Source organism: Nestor notabilis, unplaced genomic scaffold (genome assembly GCF_000696875.1).
Source record: "Nestor notabilis isolate BGI_N333 unplaced genomic scaffold, ASM69687v1 scaffold1442, whole genome shotgun sequence".
NCBI lineage: Eukaryota > Metazoa > Chordata > Aves > Psittaciformes > Psittacidae > Nestor > Nestor notabilis.
In genome coordinates this window covers 11,792-29,478 of record NW_009918543.1, presented here as the reverse complement: position 1 = coordinate 29,478, position 17,687 = coordinate 11,792, and the positions used below count along the sequence as shown (strand labels likewise).

General features: G+C 47.2%; 1 protein-coding gene across 1 annotated transcript in view; it reads left to right on the top strand.

Annotated features, from left to right (window-relative positions):
- The first annotated feature begins 6,897 nt into the window (after positions 1-6,897).
- The window catches only part of LOC104401993 (voltage-dependent calcium channel subunit alpha-2/delta-4-like), a 13,385-nt gene continuing 2,595 nt past the window's right edge, over positions 6,898-17,687 (top strand). Inside the window, exons 1-5 of the mRNA XM_010009750.1 lie at positions 6,898-6,966; positions 8,797-8,849; positions 9,826-9,881; positions 11,245-11,265; positions 15,850-15,967. Coding sequence (XP_010008052.1) covers positions 6,898-6,966; positions 8,797-8,849; positions 9,826-9,881; positions 11,245-11,265; positions 15,850-15,967 — 317 coding nt within the window. The remainder of the gene's footprint in view (positions 6,967-8,796; positions 8,850-9,825; positions 9,882-11,244; positions 11,266-15,849; positions 15,968-17,687) is intronic.

Here is a 17,687-nt window from a genome sequence, read left to right as displayed (position 1 = left end):
CTTTGTCACAGTCAGCTCATGAACTGAATGCCTCAAGATGGAGGCAGAGAGGGAAAAGTCAGTTGTGTAAAACCCATGGTAGCTTAGCCATGGGGCTAGGCATAGAAATGCCAAGACTGTTGCCATAAGCACAGCCCACACCACTCCATCCTGCACACAGCAGTACATGAAAGTACATACCAGACAACCATGGAAAAAGCTGTCTTTAATGTTGCTTCTCTTTCATCTCTGCAGATTCTGAATTGCTTCCTTATTGATAACAACGGCTTTATACTCGTTTCCAAAAGACCTGCAGAGGTAAGAGAGCATAAGAGGAGGAGCAGGGGAGCATTCCTAAATAGCCCACCAGAGCTGGTTAAAACAAATGAAGTTGAATTGTGTAATAAGGGTGGCTGTGGTGTAATTAAATTCAGCTGCATGATGAGGGGGAAGCCTCCCAGCAGAGTGACAGCACATCCTAGGTGAGGAAGGAATTTGCAGCGATAAGGAAGGAACAAGTCAAAATATCTTTTTATCAGGAGTGAGGAAATTAGACTCATTTCTCTCAGCGCAGATGCTACTGAATGATGATCTGAGGCAATCCCAGAAGGCAGGTGTGCCCTGACGAGGAAACTGAAAGGAATGAAAGGGAAAGGAAAAGGGGAAGGGAAAAAGGAAGGGGGTAGCACTTCTGAGTGCCTCTGAAGTCAAAGCAGGCATTCTTCAGGAAAGGAAACCAAGGGGATGGTGAGAGCAAAATGCCAAAGGCAAAAATGAAGGTGAAATCATTTAAACAATTTGGAAATAGGAGAACACCTACAGAACTGGAGGACTCACAGAAGTGAAAGGAGTAAGGAAAAAGACTCAGAATAGTAATAAAAATATAAGCAACAAAAGTCACTTCCCTTCCTCTTGCTGCTAGTGCCTCCACGACCATTTCTAGAGAGCTAAATGGGTGCGGTTTATGATGTGTCTTCTCTGCAGCCTGGGTAAATCCAACACTACCAGCCACTGCATGGCTTAGCTACATGTTTCTGTTCTCCCGTAAATTCACCACAGAGCTATTTGTTTCAAAATAATAAAAGCCCATAGATGTGGATGTCATAAAGTGACATGTTGGAACAGTCTCATAAGCTACAAGGCAATAAGTCAATAGCAAGAGTGGGGAATGAAGCAGTTTTGTTACTGACAGAAGTGTGGAGTTTCATTAAAATTTCCACAGTACTGGAGTTACCAAACAGTGTATGTCTATTTCCAAAAGGCAGTAGAACTGATCCCAGAAATTGCTTGCTTCAAGATGTGACAAACAGGTTGACATGGAAATTAAAAGTAAAGAACACCCGATGGATGTGAGTGGGACAAGCAGCCCAACTTCTATAAAGGAAGAAAACCTATCTTACTAGCTATAGTTCTTTGAAAGTGTAGTTAAATGAGGAGATAAGGGAGGATGGATGACCTACTGCATTTCAGTTTTCTTAAAAGCCTTGAAGAGCTCCTTACAGGAGGCTGTTAAAGAAGTTCTGGTTAAAGAGTGAAGTAGTGGCAGTGATCTCAAAGTGCCTGGGACAGAAAAGAAAGATGAGGAATTTTTAGATGGATATTTAGACGGAAAACGTTGAGCTATGTGAATCCCATGGTTTCCCATCTGGACTTGTGTTGGTTAGCATATTCAGAATAGGCTGGCAAAAGAAAAAGGTGAGATCATGAATTCTGCAGGCACTGCGCAGTAAGTTCAGTGAGGCCAAAATGAGAACTCTTGAGGCTCACAAAGCAAAATGAATCAGCAACACATTGGCACCAGGGGATGACACAGACAAATACCAAGGAGGGGGCATATTGCAAGGAATAACCAACCTCTTTTCTATTGGGAAAGTGACCTACCCAGCACTCTGAATATTCCAGTAAAAAGTGCCCCTTCGATAACATGGTGTGCCAAAAAAAAAGGCAAAGAAAACTTGAAAAATAAGGAAAGAAATTGCTGTAAAGTTTTATTGGCTCCCTACTCTGGGAGGCCAGGTCCCACTGCATGGCCAGGATGGGCTGGTAATCTTGGGATTTGCAGTTTCCTCCTCTGCCCCCTATAGCATTTTCAAAGGTGCTTTGCTGAGTCCTGTGGCATGTGTCCATAGATAAAGGCAACTACACCCTTTAGCTACCACATCTGCTGTTCTTAGCACTGCCTTCCTGGCTTCTGTCTCTGTATTTTTGCTGCATTTTATGGAAAATATTGTTTTCCAAAAGCTCATCTCTGAAAGATGTGACTAGTAGAAACATGGCATTATAGTGATTTTGTGAAATTATAATATAGTGAAATTATAAACATTATCCACATGCCTCCAAGATGAGGCATTTTGGCAGGCACCAGAGCTGTTATCTCCTTCTAGCTGTTACCTCCCCTGACCTCAGGGAGTTCACCACTACTTTTCTTCCAATTTCTTTATCTTGTTCCAGTTACTGCTTTTATTTCCTGGAGGCGCCATGAGTGTCCACACTGTTAAACCCTACAGGGAATTCAAGCAACAGCATTAAAACAATACCCTGGATTTCACAGCCTTGCCACTTGGATATTGCTGCATGGGATCACTTGCTGCTATGTGGCCTTCTTTGCCCCATCCCACACTCTTCCCTCAGTGCATCCTTTAACATAATGCCCCCAAAAATCCCATACCTGGATTTTGTGGGTATTTTGCCTTTCTAGAGAGGTCAGCTAGTTCACTCTCCTCCCTCCCTGCCTTACACCAGCGAGAGTGGCTCAGCATTTCAGTCCAGCAGCAGGGAGAACGGCAGCATGCAGGCATGCTGCCTGTTCCGCTCCCAGTCGGGATCGGGATGAGCTTATTGGAGCCAAAGGAGTGCGGGTGCACGGGCAAGTATCTACCCTACTGAGCCGCACAGGCTGTGGCAGCTCCAGCACAGAGCTCCACACACATCCCCACTTCCCCGAGGAAGGCAGCCAAGGAGCTTTCATGTCCAAAATACTTGCTTCCTGGGGCAAAGTGCAAGCTAAGAATAACCGTGCCTGTGTCCTTACAGCCCCTCAGCAAGCTGCCAGTGCCAGCGACCCAGTCTGGGGGCTCTGAGATGTTTTGTTCCATCTCTCTCATTCCCTGTGGTGCTTTATGGTGTTCTCAACCTGCTGCATGCACCTCTTTTTTGGGTGGCCACACTGGAAATCAGAGCAACTTCATGAAGGAATGGGGTGAGGACAGCCTGGCTTGGGCTCTGCTTCCCTCTGTCCTTGGGATGGGTGATCAGGATGGGGGATCAGCTCTAATAACCTCTGCCTAAAGGCAGCAGGAAGCTAACCAGCAGCCAGAAGTCGCCACAGAATAAAGAGGGACTCAGGATTTTAATGAGTGATGCATTGGAAACTCCCTGCAGGATTACTTGGGGAGAATGAGTAATCTCTTAATTCAGGCTAATGTCCCCATCCAGATTTATTGCGGAGGGAACAAAAAGTTAATAGCCAGAGCCAGGAAAAGGAAGTGAGAGAGGGAGAGGACCAGGTGATCTAGGGCAGGGGAGGAAGGTAAGGTCAGTGGCATGCTCAGGCTGTGCGGCAGTGAGGGCTGCTCCTCTGCCAGTGTTTTCAGCCCTGGCCACATGACTGCCCCTGAATTTTTAGCCACCTTTTTCTGCCAGCCAGAGGCACATCTGTGGATCACAGGTCCTGAGCTCCCTCCACCTGCTGCATCTAGATGTCCCCTCACACACTAAACCTCTTTTTTCTAGGACTGCTCCCTTCTCCCTGAGGCATATGCAAGCTTTGCCCAGGTGGGATTCAGGGACAGGGTGGTAGCTAAAAGGCCAAGATCCCACCAGGGGTGGGCAGAGCTTGTGGAGAAGAAAGGGCTGGCTTTGTTTGAGCCGTGCAAGGAGGCTGCCCGCTCTGCTCACCCAAAGCCTGGCCCATTTGGCAGATCCTGTTTACAGCTTTTGTGTGTACCAAAAGTGCAGATTGCTCAATGAGCCAGCAAAGCATGGGCGCATGTATGTGTGTGAGCAGTGATGTACCTTTCAAGCTGTAAGTGTGCTCCAGGATGCATCTCTCTCCTGTGCATACCCTGCATATGCACTTGTATGCTCTCAGCATACAAGATGTGATAAAGCATGTGTCACACAGGACATCAGAGGCAACACTTTATGCTGTGAATCTTTGAAATTGCAAGGGCCTGTGCAGTTCCAGCTTCCAGCCTAATTGCCAGCTTCCAGCCTAATTTTCAGCCTGGGAATTAGGAGAAACACATCAGGGAAATGTCAGGGAGAGCAGCCGCCAGTCACTGAGGAAGCAGGCTGCAATGAGAGCTGCCTTGCAAAATGCTGTTCAGTACAGGACCACTGGGTTTCTGTCAAGTGATGCTTTCCTGTGGTTACCTGCACAGGGTATCTAAACCAGCACCAAGCTTTGTATGTCTGGTTTGTTCTTAAAGGCCAGTTTGCTGATGCCTTTCTGAACACATTCCCTAAGCCTTTCTCTCAATTATACTGAAAGCTCCCCATATTTGTACCTGGAGAAATTCAGACATCAGCATCTCTGGACAGGGTGAGACTCTTCCCCTTGCCACACCAGCTGCAGCTTGCACTGTGTTAAATCCCACTGCTCTGGCTCCTGCTTGCGTCTACGGACTGGTATTAAATGGAAGCAGCTGGCTTCCTTACCACCCTAATCAGATTGAAAGAGCGAGGGAGGTGAAAAAAGTTAGCGCTTGCTCAGACACATTTGACTATGTCTGAGATGGTTACAGCCTAAGTGCTCAAAGAGGAGTTGATGTTATGTATCAATATATACAGTGAAATGCATTCTAAAGCCTGTTGGGAAGAAGCTCATAATCATGTAACGCTACTGTTAGATGATTACCATATGATCTTAGGTAAATCTGCCTAAGGGTTTGTTTTTTATAGTGGAGGTGCCCCACTCAAATAAATGAAATCATCTGTCATCTGCTAAATACATGCTAAAGGACTGCTAGCCCATCAGTGGAAAAGTAAAATGTACCCCCAAACTGTGTGAACACTTTCATAACAGATGGGAGGTGTTTACTGTGTCAAGACCCATGAGCTAGGAAAATAGATGGAGGATAGCTCATATCTGCACTTTTATTATTTATGAGTATTTTATGCTTGCAAACAAAGCCATGAACTTGGCAGATTTGAAGCATTTTTGCAATAGATTTGTCATGGTTTGGTAATCAGGAAAGCCAGATCTGTTGTTTGTTTGAAGAAGTCTTTAAAGCAGCAGTTCCAGGATTTGGGATTAAGACTGTATTTGAGGTATTATATTAACTCCAAAGCATAAATGGTACCAGAGAGCCACAAGCTCTGCTTTTAGTCCAGGCATCCAAGTGGGATTTGGGGGTTGTTGCCCCTCACATGGAGCTTTTGTTAGGGTGGAGCCTGTGCAATAGCTCTGACTCTGCCAGTGCATAGTAAGCTAAAGAAATGCATTGTTTGTGTTGTGTTGGTTGGGTTACTGCCTGCTCGGAACTCTCACAGCAGCAAGCTGTAAACTTGCATTTGCTACCTAAATAAATCTGTCCAGCACACTCCCATGTGGTGGGTCAGTTCACCCACAGTGAACTGTCAGTGCAGCAGGAGAGCAGGGGTTTCCAAAGCCGCTGCAGCCATTAGCTAGCAGGCTCAAGCAGAAGAGACTCAGGCATTCAGACCTGGAGGATGTGGATTCACAAAAACCCACAGGAGAGCCCAGGCTTCCATTGAATCAGTGTACCTAGGTATCCACAGCTTGAGAATCCTCCTTTTTCTATCACAAGCTGCATGACTTATGTGGGCTAAATCATTTCCAAGTGTGGTAGGAATGGTGCAGAGTGCCCAGCTGGTGATGGGGGAAGTCCTCCCTCAAGCTTTCCAGCCAGCCAAAGGACAAAGCTTGGCATTACCTCCTTATAAAACACCCGTTATGTGTAGTAGGTCTCTAGACAAACTGGATCAAGCTGGTCCCATCGAGCATTTGGAAATTTCACTGTTGTCAGTTTATTCTGTTTTTTTCCTTTCCTGTGCTTGCAGACTGGAAAATTCTTGGGTGCAGTGGATGGCTCAGTAATGACCCAGCTGCTAAACATGGGCATGTTCAGGCGGTAAGCGGGGGATCTCCAATGCTGTACTTCTCTTTCTTTAGCTGGTGTGTGGGTCAGAGCAGACTGGTCCCATAAGCAGCAGGGGAAAAATGCACATGCTGATGCATGTGACTCTCTTGTTTTGATAGAAGAGCTTCTTTAGCTACCTGCCTCCTCCCCTAGCTTGCTCAGCCATCATTACCACACACCCTGTTCTTCCTCATCTGCTCTTCTGCCTTCTGCAAAGCACCGAGAGAGACAGTAACTCCTGATCTGCATGTGGCCAGAAAGCAGCTGCTCTTCTGTGTTTTCCAGGGCAAGATGCTATGGGAAACACTTCTTGGCATTTTGGGTATAAAGAGCTTCAGTTCCTCCTGCCACTTGGAAAGCCTATGAGCAGTTGCCTTGAGAGCCTCCCAGATGTAGCATTGCAGCTGGCTGAGCACATTTGTCTCTCTCCTAAAAATACCTCTGTTTCTCTCACTCCACTCCCCCAGCCCATGTCAAAAGAGAGTTCTGAGTTTCAGTGGCTTGAAAACAGGAACTAGGGGGCCTGAGGTAGTTGCAATTATAATTTTCCTGCTTCACTGCCTGCTTTACTCACCATCTGAAATTAGGGACATATTTCTTCCTGTACTGACCCAGTTACATTAATCCAGAGCCTGTATTTCTTGCTTTGCAAGATCCAGCACTGACCAAACAGCAAAGACATGTATGTGTAAGCAGGTCGCTGATTTAGTTCTTCCATACAAGGTCTTAGAAAAAGCTGATGTGTGTGTCCTGTAGGCAGTTGCATTGCTTACTTTTGACTGCTTGCTTGTTTTGTTTTGATTGCAGGGTGACCATGTATGATTATCAAGCAATGTGCAAAGTACCGTACCACCACCACAGCGGTGCCCAGCCTCTGCTCAGCGTATGTATCTGTCAGCATGCAGCCCTCTCTGGGCTTGGCTGCGGAGGCTTTCTCCTAGGACATCTCCCACACCTTCATGTAGCATGTTCCCCGAAAGAGTTTAGCAGATTTTTGCTTTCAAGTGATGGGAATGTCCAAACTCATTGTAAGGCAGATTTCTGAGGCAGTGACAGCCACTTACAGTGGTTTCCAATTTGGCTCTCTATTGGCGTAGATCTCACTGAAGATCAGAAGGACCAGGGAGAGGACAGGAACTACACTATGCCAGGCATCTCCTAAAAGCCAAGGAACCAGCTTGCAGCTGAAATGAATAGAAATGCTTTTGCAGGACATGGTTTTGGTCAGCAGCTCAGAAAGACGAGTTGTACTCTGAGCATCTGGGAGAAAGCTGTCAGCCTTTCAGGGAAGCATGAGTGGGCTTAGAGCAACAGAGACAGGTTAAAGCAGCTGAGAAATGCTGATAGTCCAGGGAACAAACTATCAGAGTGAATAGTTTTGCCAGTACCCAAATGCAACCTCTTTTTCATCCGATACAAGATAATAATCTAATCCCACTCTGCCTTGCTAACCTGTCCTCAAACAGGCAGAACTAAGTAATTAACACTCAGGCTACTTCAGACTAGTTGAAGCAATCCTAAAGAAGGATGTGTTTATTACCATTATGATTGGGGGTTTGATACTTTAAAATGTGGTGTGCTGGAAGTATTTCTTACAGCATGACATTGTAATTTATTTCCAGTAAAAGAATTTTCAGCTAAATATTACTTTTTAACAATATGTTACATTTTAACAATATGTCTGGTTTGCAATGGCTGTACTTCAGCTGGATAGATAAAAATACTGTGAGGGTTGTGAAAATATTTTTTGGTCATTGCTATTATCCTCCAATTCTGATTACTGAAAGGAATGTCACAAAATACGAGCTGCCAAAAATGACGTGAACTGAGAAGAGAATAAAAAGGTGAGCATTCCGCCTCTACCTCTCCTTTTCCCTTCTTAGGAAATCCCTTGAAAAGGAAGAAATTGAGAAAAGCCCATTTTTCGTGTACATTCATAAAAAAAATCACAAATTCCCAACCATCTATACATTTTACTCTTTGCTGACTTTCCCTGGCTGAAGATAAGTCAGTTAGCAGTAATGGAACATTATCTTATGTCCTATGACTGCTGCATCTGTTTTGGATTTGAGGATAAGGGTGTGATTATGAGAGGGAGAGACGAAAATTAGACATGGTTACCATGAAGAAAAGAAGCAGCAGGATCCTCTGCAGATGAATTGTCCCTGGGACAATGCTGGTTTTCCAATTTGTAGCTGAAAAGCAAGAAGATGATAGAAGTCATGCCATCTTGAGGAAAAGCTGGATGAAAGCACAGTTAAGCATAATCAATCAGTAGCAGATAATACTAAATCCTGGGCAACGCTGTCGCTTGTCCCAGAAACACTACTTGCCGTCAGAATATAAAAGCATCCTAAACTGGTGGTGTCCCATTTAGCTGTGTTTCTCTCCTGCTCAGAGCTTTCAAGGTCATCCATACTGGAGAGAAATCATCAAGCAATTACATCTTCAAAGTCCTTCATATATTTGTGATAAACTCCCTGACCCTGACAGGGAGGGGGTGAGCAGATATTATTAGTAGCAAGGCAGCTCTGCTGGCTTTTGAAGTATTTTGAACATTTTCCAGTGATGCCCAGACCTTGAATTTCCAGCCTGTCTTCAAGAGCTCTGATCAGTAGAGGGAATTGGTCTGAAACGTGGGGTCCTGCATAACAACTATAAACTCTCTGACCAGGTCCTTACGGTATTTCTCATTTCTTCTTTTGTTCTCCAGCCAATTTATGCCTTTCTAGCTGCAGTGAAATGGCTGATAAGTGATTTCCTCATGTGAGTACCAGAAGATGGGGGTGTTTGGGAGGCTCAGACCAATGGGGGCAACAGCTGAGAAAGCTGCAAGCAGAGGGCATTGCTCTCAGCCTTCTCCTGACATTCAGCTCAGCGCCTTGCTCCTGGGAGACAGAAAGCTATTACTATTCCCATTTTGAGAGGCAGAGGCCCGTAGTGAGTCTGGGATTTACCTGAAGTCACTCAGTACAGAGTGGAAGAGTCATAAATAGGACTCAGGTCTCCTGGGACCCCACGCGGATCCTTGATGCTGAGTCCTCTTGCCTGTCTCCTTTGCCTGTGATGAGTGAATGCACACCTTCATTTCACAGGGGGTGAAGGCTGAAGGAAGAAAGCCAGGGAGCTCAGGTCTGAGTGACAGGCAAGGCAGAAGAGGCGGGAGGCCTTGAATCAAGCTCTGGATTTGGGCTTACCTCAAACTGCTGGGGGGAATTGGAGTTCAAGCTCAATTTAGGATGAAAATACCGCTTCTCAGCTCACTGGGTGCACAAAAGGAAAAGCATGGAAAAGATCCAGCTCCAAGGGCTTGGGCATATTGGTACAGAATAATTTAATGTGATCTGTAGCTACCTCTGAGTAGCCAGAGTACGGGCTCCCCGATGGCCACCCATGCCTGTTGCTCAGGTGGATCTCACTGTGACAGAATCCCCTCCCAGCCTTAGGGGCTGTTGTACTCATTCCTTCCTTCACTAGCCCTGCACAGCATGTACTAAAGCAAAAAGCCCACTTAGATATTCCACAGTACAGATCCCATGATAAAGAGCTACACAGTATCATGTGGAGAGGGGGGAAAAATACATAAAAAAAAAATAAACAAACCAAATTCAGACTTCACTGCCAGCGGATTTGTAGTAAACATTTTAGAACTGATACTCATCGGGCAATGGGGCCATCTCCCTGATACCTGCATCCTTCCAGGCTGCTGAAAAAGCATCCTCTGTTTTTGCTCTTTTGACAGCTTCCTTTTGGAGTTTAATATGAGTAGCTTCTGGCACTCAGACAACTTGGCAGATGGTGAGTACACAAGAGTCCAGCAGCCCCATAGCACATGAGTGTTACAGCCACTGGTGGCAGAAGAAGCTGTATGGGGAAGTCTGGCCTCATGTGAGGAGCCCACCTCCTGCCCTGACACTTCTCCCTCCACGGGCACTGGAATCCAGCCTTCAGGTCCCAACATCACCCTGTTTCCCCCCATTTCCACCCCCATCTCAGGCTGCCACAGCACCAGAGCAGTCAGGGTGAGGTGTGTGTGGTTTTCCTCAGGGTAACTGGGGCAGAGGGAGGCTCTTCTTTCTGAGGACCCCCATCCTACTTGCATAGGATGAGAGACACCATCAGCTACAAAGCCTTCCGGTTGAAAAGACTCCCTTCCAGTGTTTCCTGAGGGTCTCAGGACAAAGCAGAGCACAGCTAGAGCAGCAGGCTCTCCAGAGCCTAGCTGGGGTACCAGAAGATAGCCAGAAACCTGTAAGCTTCAATAACACATTGAAGGGCTTCTCTTGCCCCACTGGACCCTCTCTGGAAGAGAGTTGATAGCACATGGTATTACACAGCAACTGAGAGCAGGAGAGAGGGTTGAAATACAGTGATCTGCCCTGAAACTGCAGTGCTGCCTGCTAAAAACATGCTGGGAGTCTGTGTGGTCCCATCCCTGCCTCTGCAGGCAGGAGAGATGCTTCTGACCCTGAGGTGACCCAAAGGGAAAGGTAAGGAGTGTTCTGCATGCCATGTCGGTACCATTATTACACCCTCACTAACCATTCAGCACTAATGGTGCTTTTAAGTGGAGACAGTGGTAACTTCCCTGCTAACAGTGGGCCTGTCTTCTGCACTGAACTTTCCTGGCATAATGAGGAAACAGTAGCTTTTAGAGAGCAGAATTTCCTTCCAGTCAGATAACCAGCCCAATGTCTGGGTACTGTGCCATTCGCCTCCTCCAGAAAGGATCACCAGAGATGATGATAGAAGTGGCAGCAATCATCTATATAGCCCTGGCTGCTGCTTAACATGCATCAGGATAACGGAAGTGGCCTCATGCAGAAGCTGGTGAGGAAGAGTCAGATGCAAGTGCAGTCCTTGTGGCAGTGCAGGTGGGACTGCTCTTTCTGGAGGACAGACCAGCCTGGTGTTCCTGCAGAGAGCTGCTGTAGCTGCAGTTTGGTTTAGTCTTTGCTTGAGGAGATGGGGGGAAAAAAGGAGGGGGTTCTCACTCCTGCCCTGCTCATCACCAGTTCCTTTTGTGCTTTCTTCATCTCTTTCCTGCATCACCTCCATGTCTGCTATGTGCTGATTCATCTCTTCACTGTGCTACCATCATGTGAAACTGTCATGTGGCTCCATCGTCATTGTGTGTTTGCCTGTTGTGCGACTTTTCCAGCCAAGGCTGTCTTCCATCACTGTAAGTAAGACCACTTAACAGCAAAAAGAGGAGGACTTAGCTAGAAATCCCAGCTAGGAAAGACTTCTTTTGGACGATGGGGAACTTGCAGAAAGGTGTGACAGGGACAAGGCAGTGCCTGGCTCTATTTCCCTGCACTGCAAAGAAGCAAGTGATGCTGTTCCCTGTTCAGCTGGCAATTGAAGGTCTGTCACTGTAAAGTCAATAAAAGAAGGGAGACACCAGCCTCCTTAGGGACTGCAGACACAGACAACACCATCACTATGGCTTAGATACAGTGGCATGTCCTTCGCTTTAGTTTCCAGCTGCCCCATTCTTTTCAGTTCTTATGCCAAACCAAAGACCAACCCATGCCCTCTTGCAGGAAAGACTATATGGCTCTCATAGACTTCAGTTATTAAGAGGCAACTTAAGTCTTCTTTTCCACACCCCATGGCTTAGCTCCTTCTGATGAATCCCAGCCCAGCTCCAGGATAATGCACAACTACTTTCAAGCAGTTCAGCTTGATAAGTATATGCTCTAGCTCATAAATCCACTCCTACAGGCAAGTTAGAAATCCCTCAAAGACACAGTCCAGACTGTGGCTGTGTTTGTATCTTCCTGCTTCCATATCTAGCTTGTATTCGCTGATTTGCTCCCTGCCCAGCAAGACGTAAGTGTGAGACAGAGATAGAGAAATAGAGACAGTTGGAATGTGTCTCACTGTAAGAAGAGAAAAAGAAAGAGTCTGGTGGGGGAGGGAATAGCAGGGTGGAAGAATACTATTGGGGCTGGAAGAAATGGATTGCACATGTTGTTAAGAAGGGGCTGTAGATTTTTGCCAGAGATGTTAACGTTTTCTTGACTGCATGCCAAGGCTGGTGTATGCAAAAAATATGAAGAGAAGGAGACATTTTGTGAGAGAGAAATTGAGCACACTTTTACTCAGGGATATAGGCAGAGGAATTAATGGCTGGGGACCTAATGCTCACCCTTGCCTGACTGTGCACCTCTAGCTCTGCAGCACTGAGCCTGTTCCTGCTTCCCAAGTTCCCTTGCTTTCTGGGAAGGCAAGACTTGTTGTTGGAATACAGGCATGATGTATACAGACTGCACTCATCATGCAAATAGGCTTTTCAGAGGTGGTGAGAAGACATGTTTGCTGCCATGGATTTTTCACTGATCTCAGCATCTCATTCCTCTCTGTGTCTGTAAGGGCTTCTGCTTTTATGGACATCAGCACAGGTTTGAAAGCTTTTAAAACCACATGCAGCCAAGGAATACAGCCTAGAAAAGACTATTTCTAGAATTATGTAGCTCACAAAAGTTTCTTTTTGACTGCATGGTAATGTACACAGAGGGTATTTTACAAGGTAATCAATTAAATTCTCTGTTTTGTATTTGTAACTAAGTAGCAGACTTTGCCTTCTGTCCCAGAGTAAATCCACTGGCTTGGGTTTGTGATTTATGCTGGTGGTAAAGAGTTCACGATCTCGGCTGTATAGTTCATAACACAGTGTGGCAGCTGCCTTTGCTGCTCAGAAGGATTGGTTGCCAAACGTCTGACAAAGTCTTTCTGGCAGTGCAGATGGTAGCAACGACAGCCTGGAATTAACTCACTCTTTGCTATAAAGTTTGCAATTTGTTATCAGCTCCTCTGGCTGTTTACTAATCCCTGACCACCAGGCTCTTGGAACACTGATAACGTTTTGATGTCCAGCATGTGCATGCAGAGGCTCAGCCCAAGCATTTCACTGATGATGTACGTGCTACTGGGCTTTGCTGAACTTCTCAATACTGCTGCAGCTGCATTGCTTCCAAGCAAATTAAGTGGCAGGAGGCTTAAGCATAATCTCAGTCATAGGTCTTGTCTCTGCGCAGGAGTTAGGAGATTTTAAAGGGGCTTCTTTTCATTTAGCCTGTGCCAAGAAACTGATTTAAGATGGTCTATGTAGGGGACTTGTGCCAATTTAACAGAGTTTAAAAATATAACTTGGTGCACATGATGGAGTTAATCCAGAGCACGACAAATTGCAGATGGTCATGAAAGACTCAAACAGAAATGCAACTTCTGTGCATGACTTAGCCCATAATGCTAGTGGCAAAAGTGCTCCTGAAGGGACTAACCCAGGTGCACTCCCCACTGTTTAAGTCTAGACACACAGGCTGCTCCTGTGAGAGCCACCATGGCACAGTTCAATCCAGGATTACTGCTCAGGTGTTGCCTCTCTAGAGTTGTGTCCAGAGCTGAGGCACAGCTCTTGGCCATGTGTGCAGGTCAGGCCAGCAAGCAGTGCTGCAAATCCAGGGGTAACGTAATGGGGCTTTGATGGTTTGTGACTGGGGGAACCAGTGTGTGGTCTTGCCACAAGCATGTCCCTAAGAAGATGTGTCCCTGGCCCAGACTACAGTAGTCTGGTTGCCCGTTTCAGAGTTTGGAGCTGTTTTCCCTGACGCTAGTACAGAGAATTAAGGCTGAAGGAAAGGGCTTCCACTCAGTTCCTCACACTCCTTTAGTCCATCATGGACCAGCCCTGGAATTGGTCTGAGATGGAAAGCATTTGCGGCTTCTCTCCTTAAAGCCTAAACAGGGATATTCTGTATGTTTCATCAGAAATGTCTAAGCATTTGAAATTCACCTCAGTAACAGGCCTTCTACTGCTCATCCCGAATATCGTCAGGAATGTTCATCCCTATGACAGTTACTAGTCAGAGGCGTTCTCCGTTAGCAAAAATCGAGAGGCTTTTCCATGCTTCTGCAGTGTGGGGATGGCAAGTGGTGGCAGAGCACAGCCAGGCAGCTCCTGGCTGCCAGACCCTGAAACAACGAGTTCAGCTGATTAATTTAGTGTGAATCCAGGGTGAATGCAGAGCAAGGCATCATGCTGAAATCAAGCCCCGTGTGCTTTTGGATCTGTGCAAAATGAACCTAACCATGATACCAAAAGGTGGGTCCTGCAGTCTGTGAGGATTTAAGCAGGAGGCTGCCCTGAAGGTGGCATGTTCTGAGAGCTCAGAAGAAAAGCACAAGGCACAACTACTGGAGACTCTGTACTGCAGGGAGGTGTTTCAGTCTCCATGATATTCACCTGGGGAAGGCATTAGAGGGGAGATTGGGCTGCAGCTCCTGACTCTTAATGAATGTCTTGTGTCGCTGAATCGCCGTGGTGGGGAGGAAAAATCAGAGAAAATCACCCAGCTTTTCTCTGTCTCATGTAATCCCATTGTTTAGATGGCAAACTCTGTGGGGGGTGCCTGCCACTTTCTGTGTGCTCTGGCAGCACTGGGGCAGAGGAGACCATAGCTCTCTAAGGCTTCTACAGTGATGCAAATTACCGATCAGAATCACAGATCCCCTCTTGCTGCCTTCTTACCTTACACTCACTGATTAAAACCCATGCTGCTGCATTTTTCCATAAATCTTCAGCACTGCTCCTGCAAGGCAAAAGCTGGTCATCCTCCACTTCAGAAGGACTCTATTTCCTGCCTGTCCCCTGGCAGGGCTGCCTGCAGCAACTCTGTGGGGCAAGTCTTCTGTGTTCAGACCCAAAGCTGATGTAGAAACCATTTCTCATACTTGTCGTTGACTGAGCCGCAACCACCTCTGCTCCAGCAACAAAGCCTCGCATTTCCATCAGCGGCATCCCCCTGTGTGTTACAGAGGCAGGAGCTGGCTTTGCCACCTCAAACTGCAGAAAATAATTGCCAGAAAGGCCCAAGGCAGTAGCTGGAGGCAAGGCAGACTTTGCTGAACTCCTAGAAAGAATGCTCTTGCTTCTCGAGGGAGGCTCGGTAAGGCAGTTCAGCTCCCCCTCATCCCCAAATTAGTTTGGGAGTCCCACAGAGTGTGTGTGACTGATTCTCCCTGCCTCTGCAGTGGATGGCTCCCTCCAGGAGCCAGCGCTGTGCATTAGCTAGGTCTCTGCTGGTCCTTGAAAGCCATCACCTGCTTCACTGTGGACTCAGGCCAGATCTGTTTGCTGGCAGTGTTTTCTTTTTAATGTGACACACGTTCAACCACTCAGATTTCCTTCTGCCATGTCAGAGGGCTCAGGAAGGATCAGCGGTTGATGAAGAGCCCCACCACGGACATGCAGGGTCCCTGCAAGGGCACAGGCACTGAGGACCAGCCCAGTCGCAGCTCTGAATGTTTAAATAAGTGTATGAACCAGGGCTGGGTTAGGCAGGAGGGTCTCTGTTGACACTGCTGGTTTGGTAGACACACACACACCCCCCCTCCTTTGAACATAGGGATACCAGTGCCCAAATGCCCCTGCCTAACTGGTCACGGGGGTCGCTGGGGTGCTGTGGCCGTTGCAGCCCCATGGCTGTGGCTACAGCAGGGCAGGGTCCGGGCTTGCCTGGGGAAGGTAAGTGGGAATATTCGGCTCATTTCCTACATAGACCGGTTTTCCCACACCACCTAGTGGGAGCAGGGCTCACTGCCTGGCTGCTTCTTCTCTGGAAGGTACCTGCTCTTGGGCACTGTCAGGGAGGGGAAACGCAGGGCTGCTCCTCCAACCTACATCACCAGTCTTACATGCATCCATCTCAGCGCAAACCCTCTGCCCTTCCTTTCTCACCTTGCCTCCTTACCATCACAGCTCACAAGCACAAGAAGCATGACATCCTGCAGCCCTGTGACACCGAGTATCCTGTTTTCGTGTATGAGCCGGCCATCAAGGAGACCAATGGGCTAATCGAGTGCGGAGATTGCCAAAAGTAAGAACTGTGGCTTCTCTTTCATTTGGGGGCTCCCCAGATCGTGGTCCTTGTTGCAGAGTCCATGGGTGACAACAGCAATCTGAGGAGAGTCGACTTGGTGCTGTGCCAATGGCATGGCCACCACTGCATCCACAGCTCCGGCCACAGAGCAGAGCTAAAGAGCCATGCTGGACAATGAGGGGGTGAAGTGACCAAGTTGATGCTTCTCAATTAAAGAGGAAAAAAATTAAAATCATCTGTTAATAAGCAGAGGTGGCTGTAGAACAAGGGGGAAATCGTTTAAATATATATATAATATATATGTCTTTCCATTCCACGGATTTCAGAAAAGAACTTTTTGTCTGTTTTTTCACATTTCTGGCAACAGTTTTCTCCTTAGAATTTTTTCCTTTTTGCAGTGGTTTCAGCTTTCCTTTTACTTTTATTTTCTCTCTTTTCTGTTTTTCTACCAATAGAAAAAAAAAAGGGGGGGGGGAGGAGGAAGTGTTAAACTAAAAGAAGTGAAAATACAGGCAGAGCTTTTTATTTTCTGTTTTCATTTTGAAAGAATGAATAGTCCAAAATAACAGAAAAGTCATTGTGAAAAGAGGCTGTTTTGAGCGGGTGCCGTCAGCAATCACATGCAGAAGGATGAATTTCCACTGGTCCAGCTTTTCCTAACACGAGGTGTCCAAACAGAGCTGACTGGAATCCCTCTTAACAAAAAAGCCAACAGTGTTACCTAGTCTGACTTCAGCCTTGGATTAACAGCAGGAAAGACTTAAAGGTTAGAAAAACAGCCCACACTAGTCAGCATGACTTTAGGAAAACCAGGCCTTGCCAAACATTGTTGTAGAAGAGATGGCAGATTTGGTGACAACAAGGTATTGTATAGGTGCAAAAGGCCCTGGGCAGATCCAGAGGAGCCAAGTGCTCCAAACGGACCTGTTTGTGTGTTATGCTGTTGCTGCACAGATCTCCAACACTAACACAGCCTGGGGCTGACCCCTCCATGCAGGAGGCAGCACCTTGACTGTGCCATCAGCAGCTGCTGCTGCATCCTGCTTGGCTCCTCTGTAGTTAGAAGTGAAGTTGCAGTCTCTGGATTCTGGGTGCATCTCCTGTTGCAGGTGTTTGGGAGCGACGCACACCCTGACACAGGCTCTGTGGAGCATTAGCCAGTGGCCTGCTTGGTCATGCAGGCTTTCCTGATCATGTTTGGCAATCCCAAGTGGTTCCCAGTGGAGCTGGGTGCTCCACCCTGGGCAAACGTCAGCTTGGTGCATGGGGCACTTAGCCTGGTTACTGAATGTGTGTGTGGGTTAAAGCTGTCATCAGCCAGGAATACTAACGAAATGGTTGAAGCATGTCACGTTCAACACCTCTAAATGTGAATACAGAAATCCCTGGAGGCTAGAGGGCAGCAAGGCTAAGTGGTGACTGACCAGGCGGTCAGGACGATCTGCAGTGCAGTCACGTTCGTCGACGCAGGAGGCACAGCCTCACAAACCTGTATTTCTCATCCAGAAGCCCTCCCCCTCGGCTGAGTGGTGGTGAGCACACAGAGCCCCATCCTGGCTGCAACATCACCTGTGCCACTAGCACAGGCACACCAAGCCTGATGCCCTTGGCCTTCCCTGTGCACCGCCTGCTGACCCGCAGTGGAGGATGACAGCACGGGCAGCTCAAGCCTTGCTTTGCGTGGCGGAGGGCAGGCAATGCCTGCGGGGCACCAGGC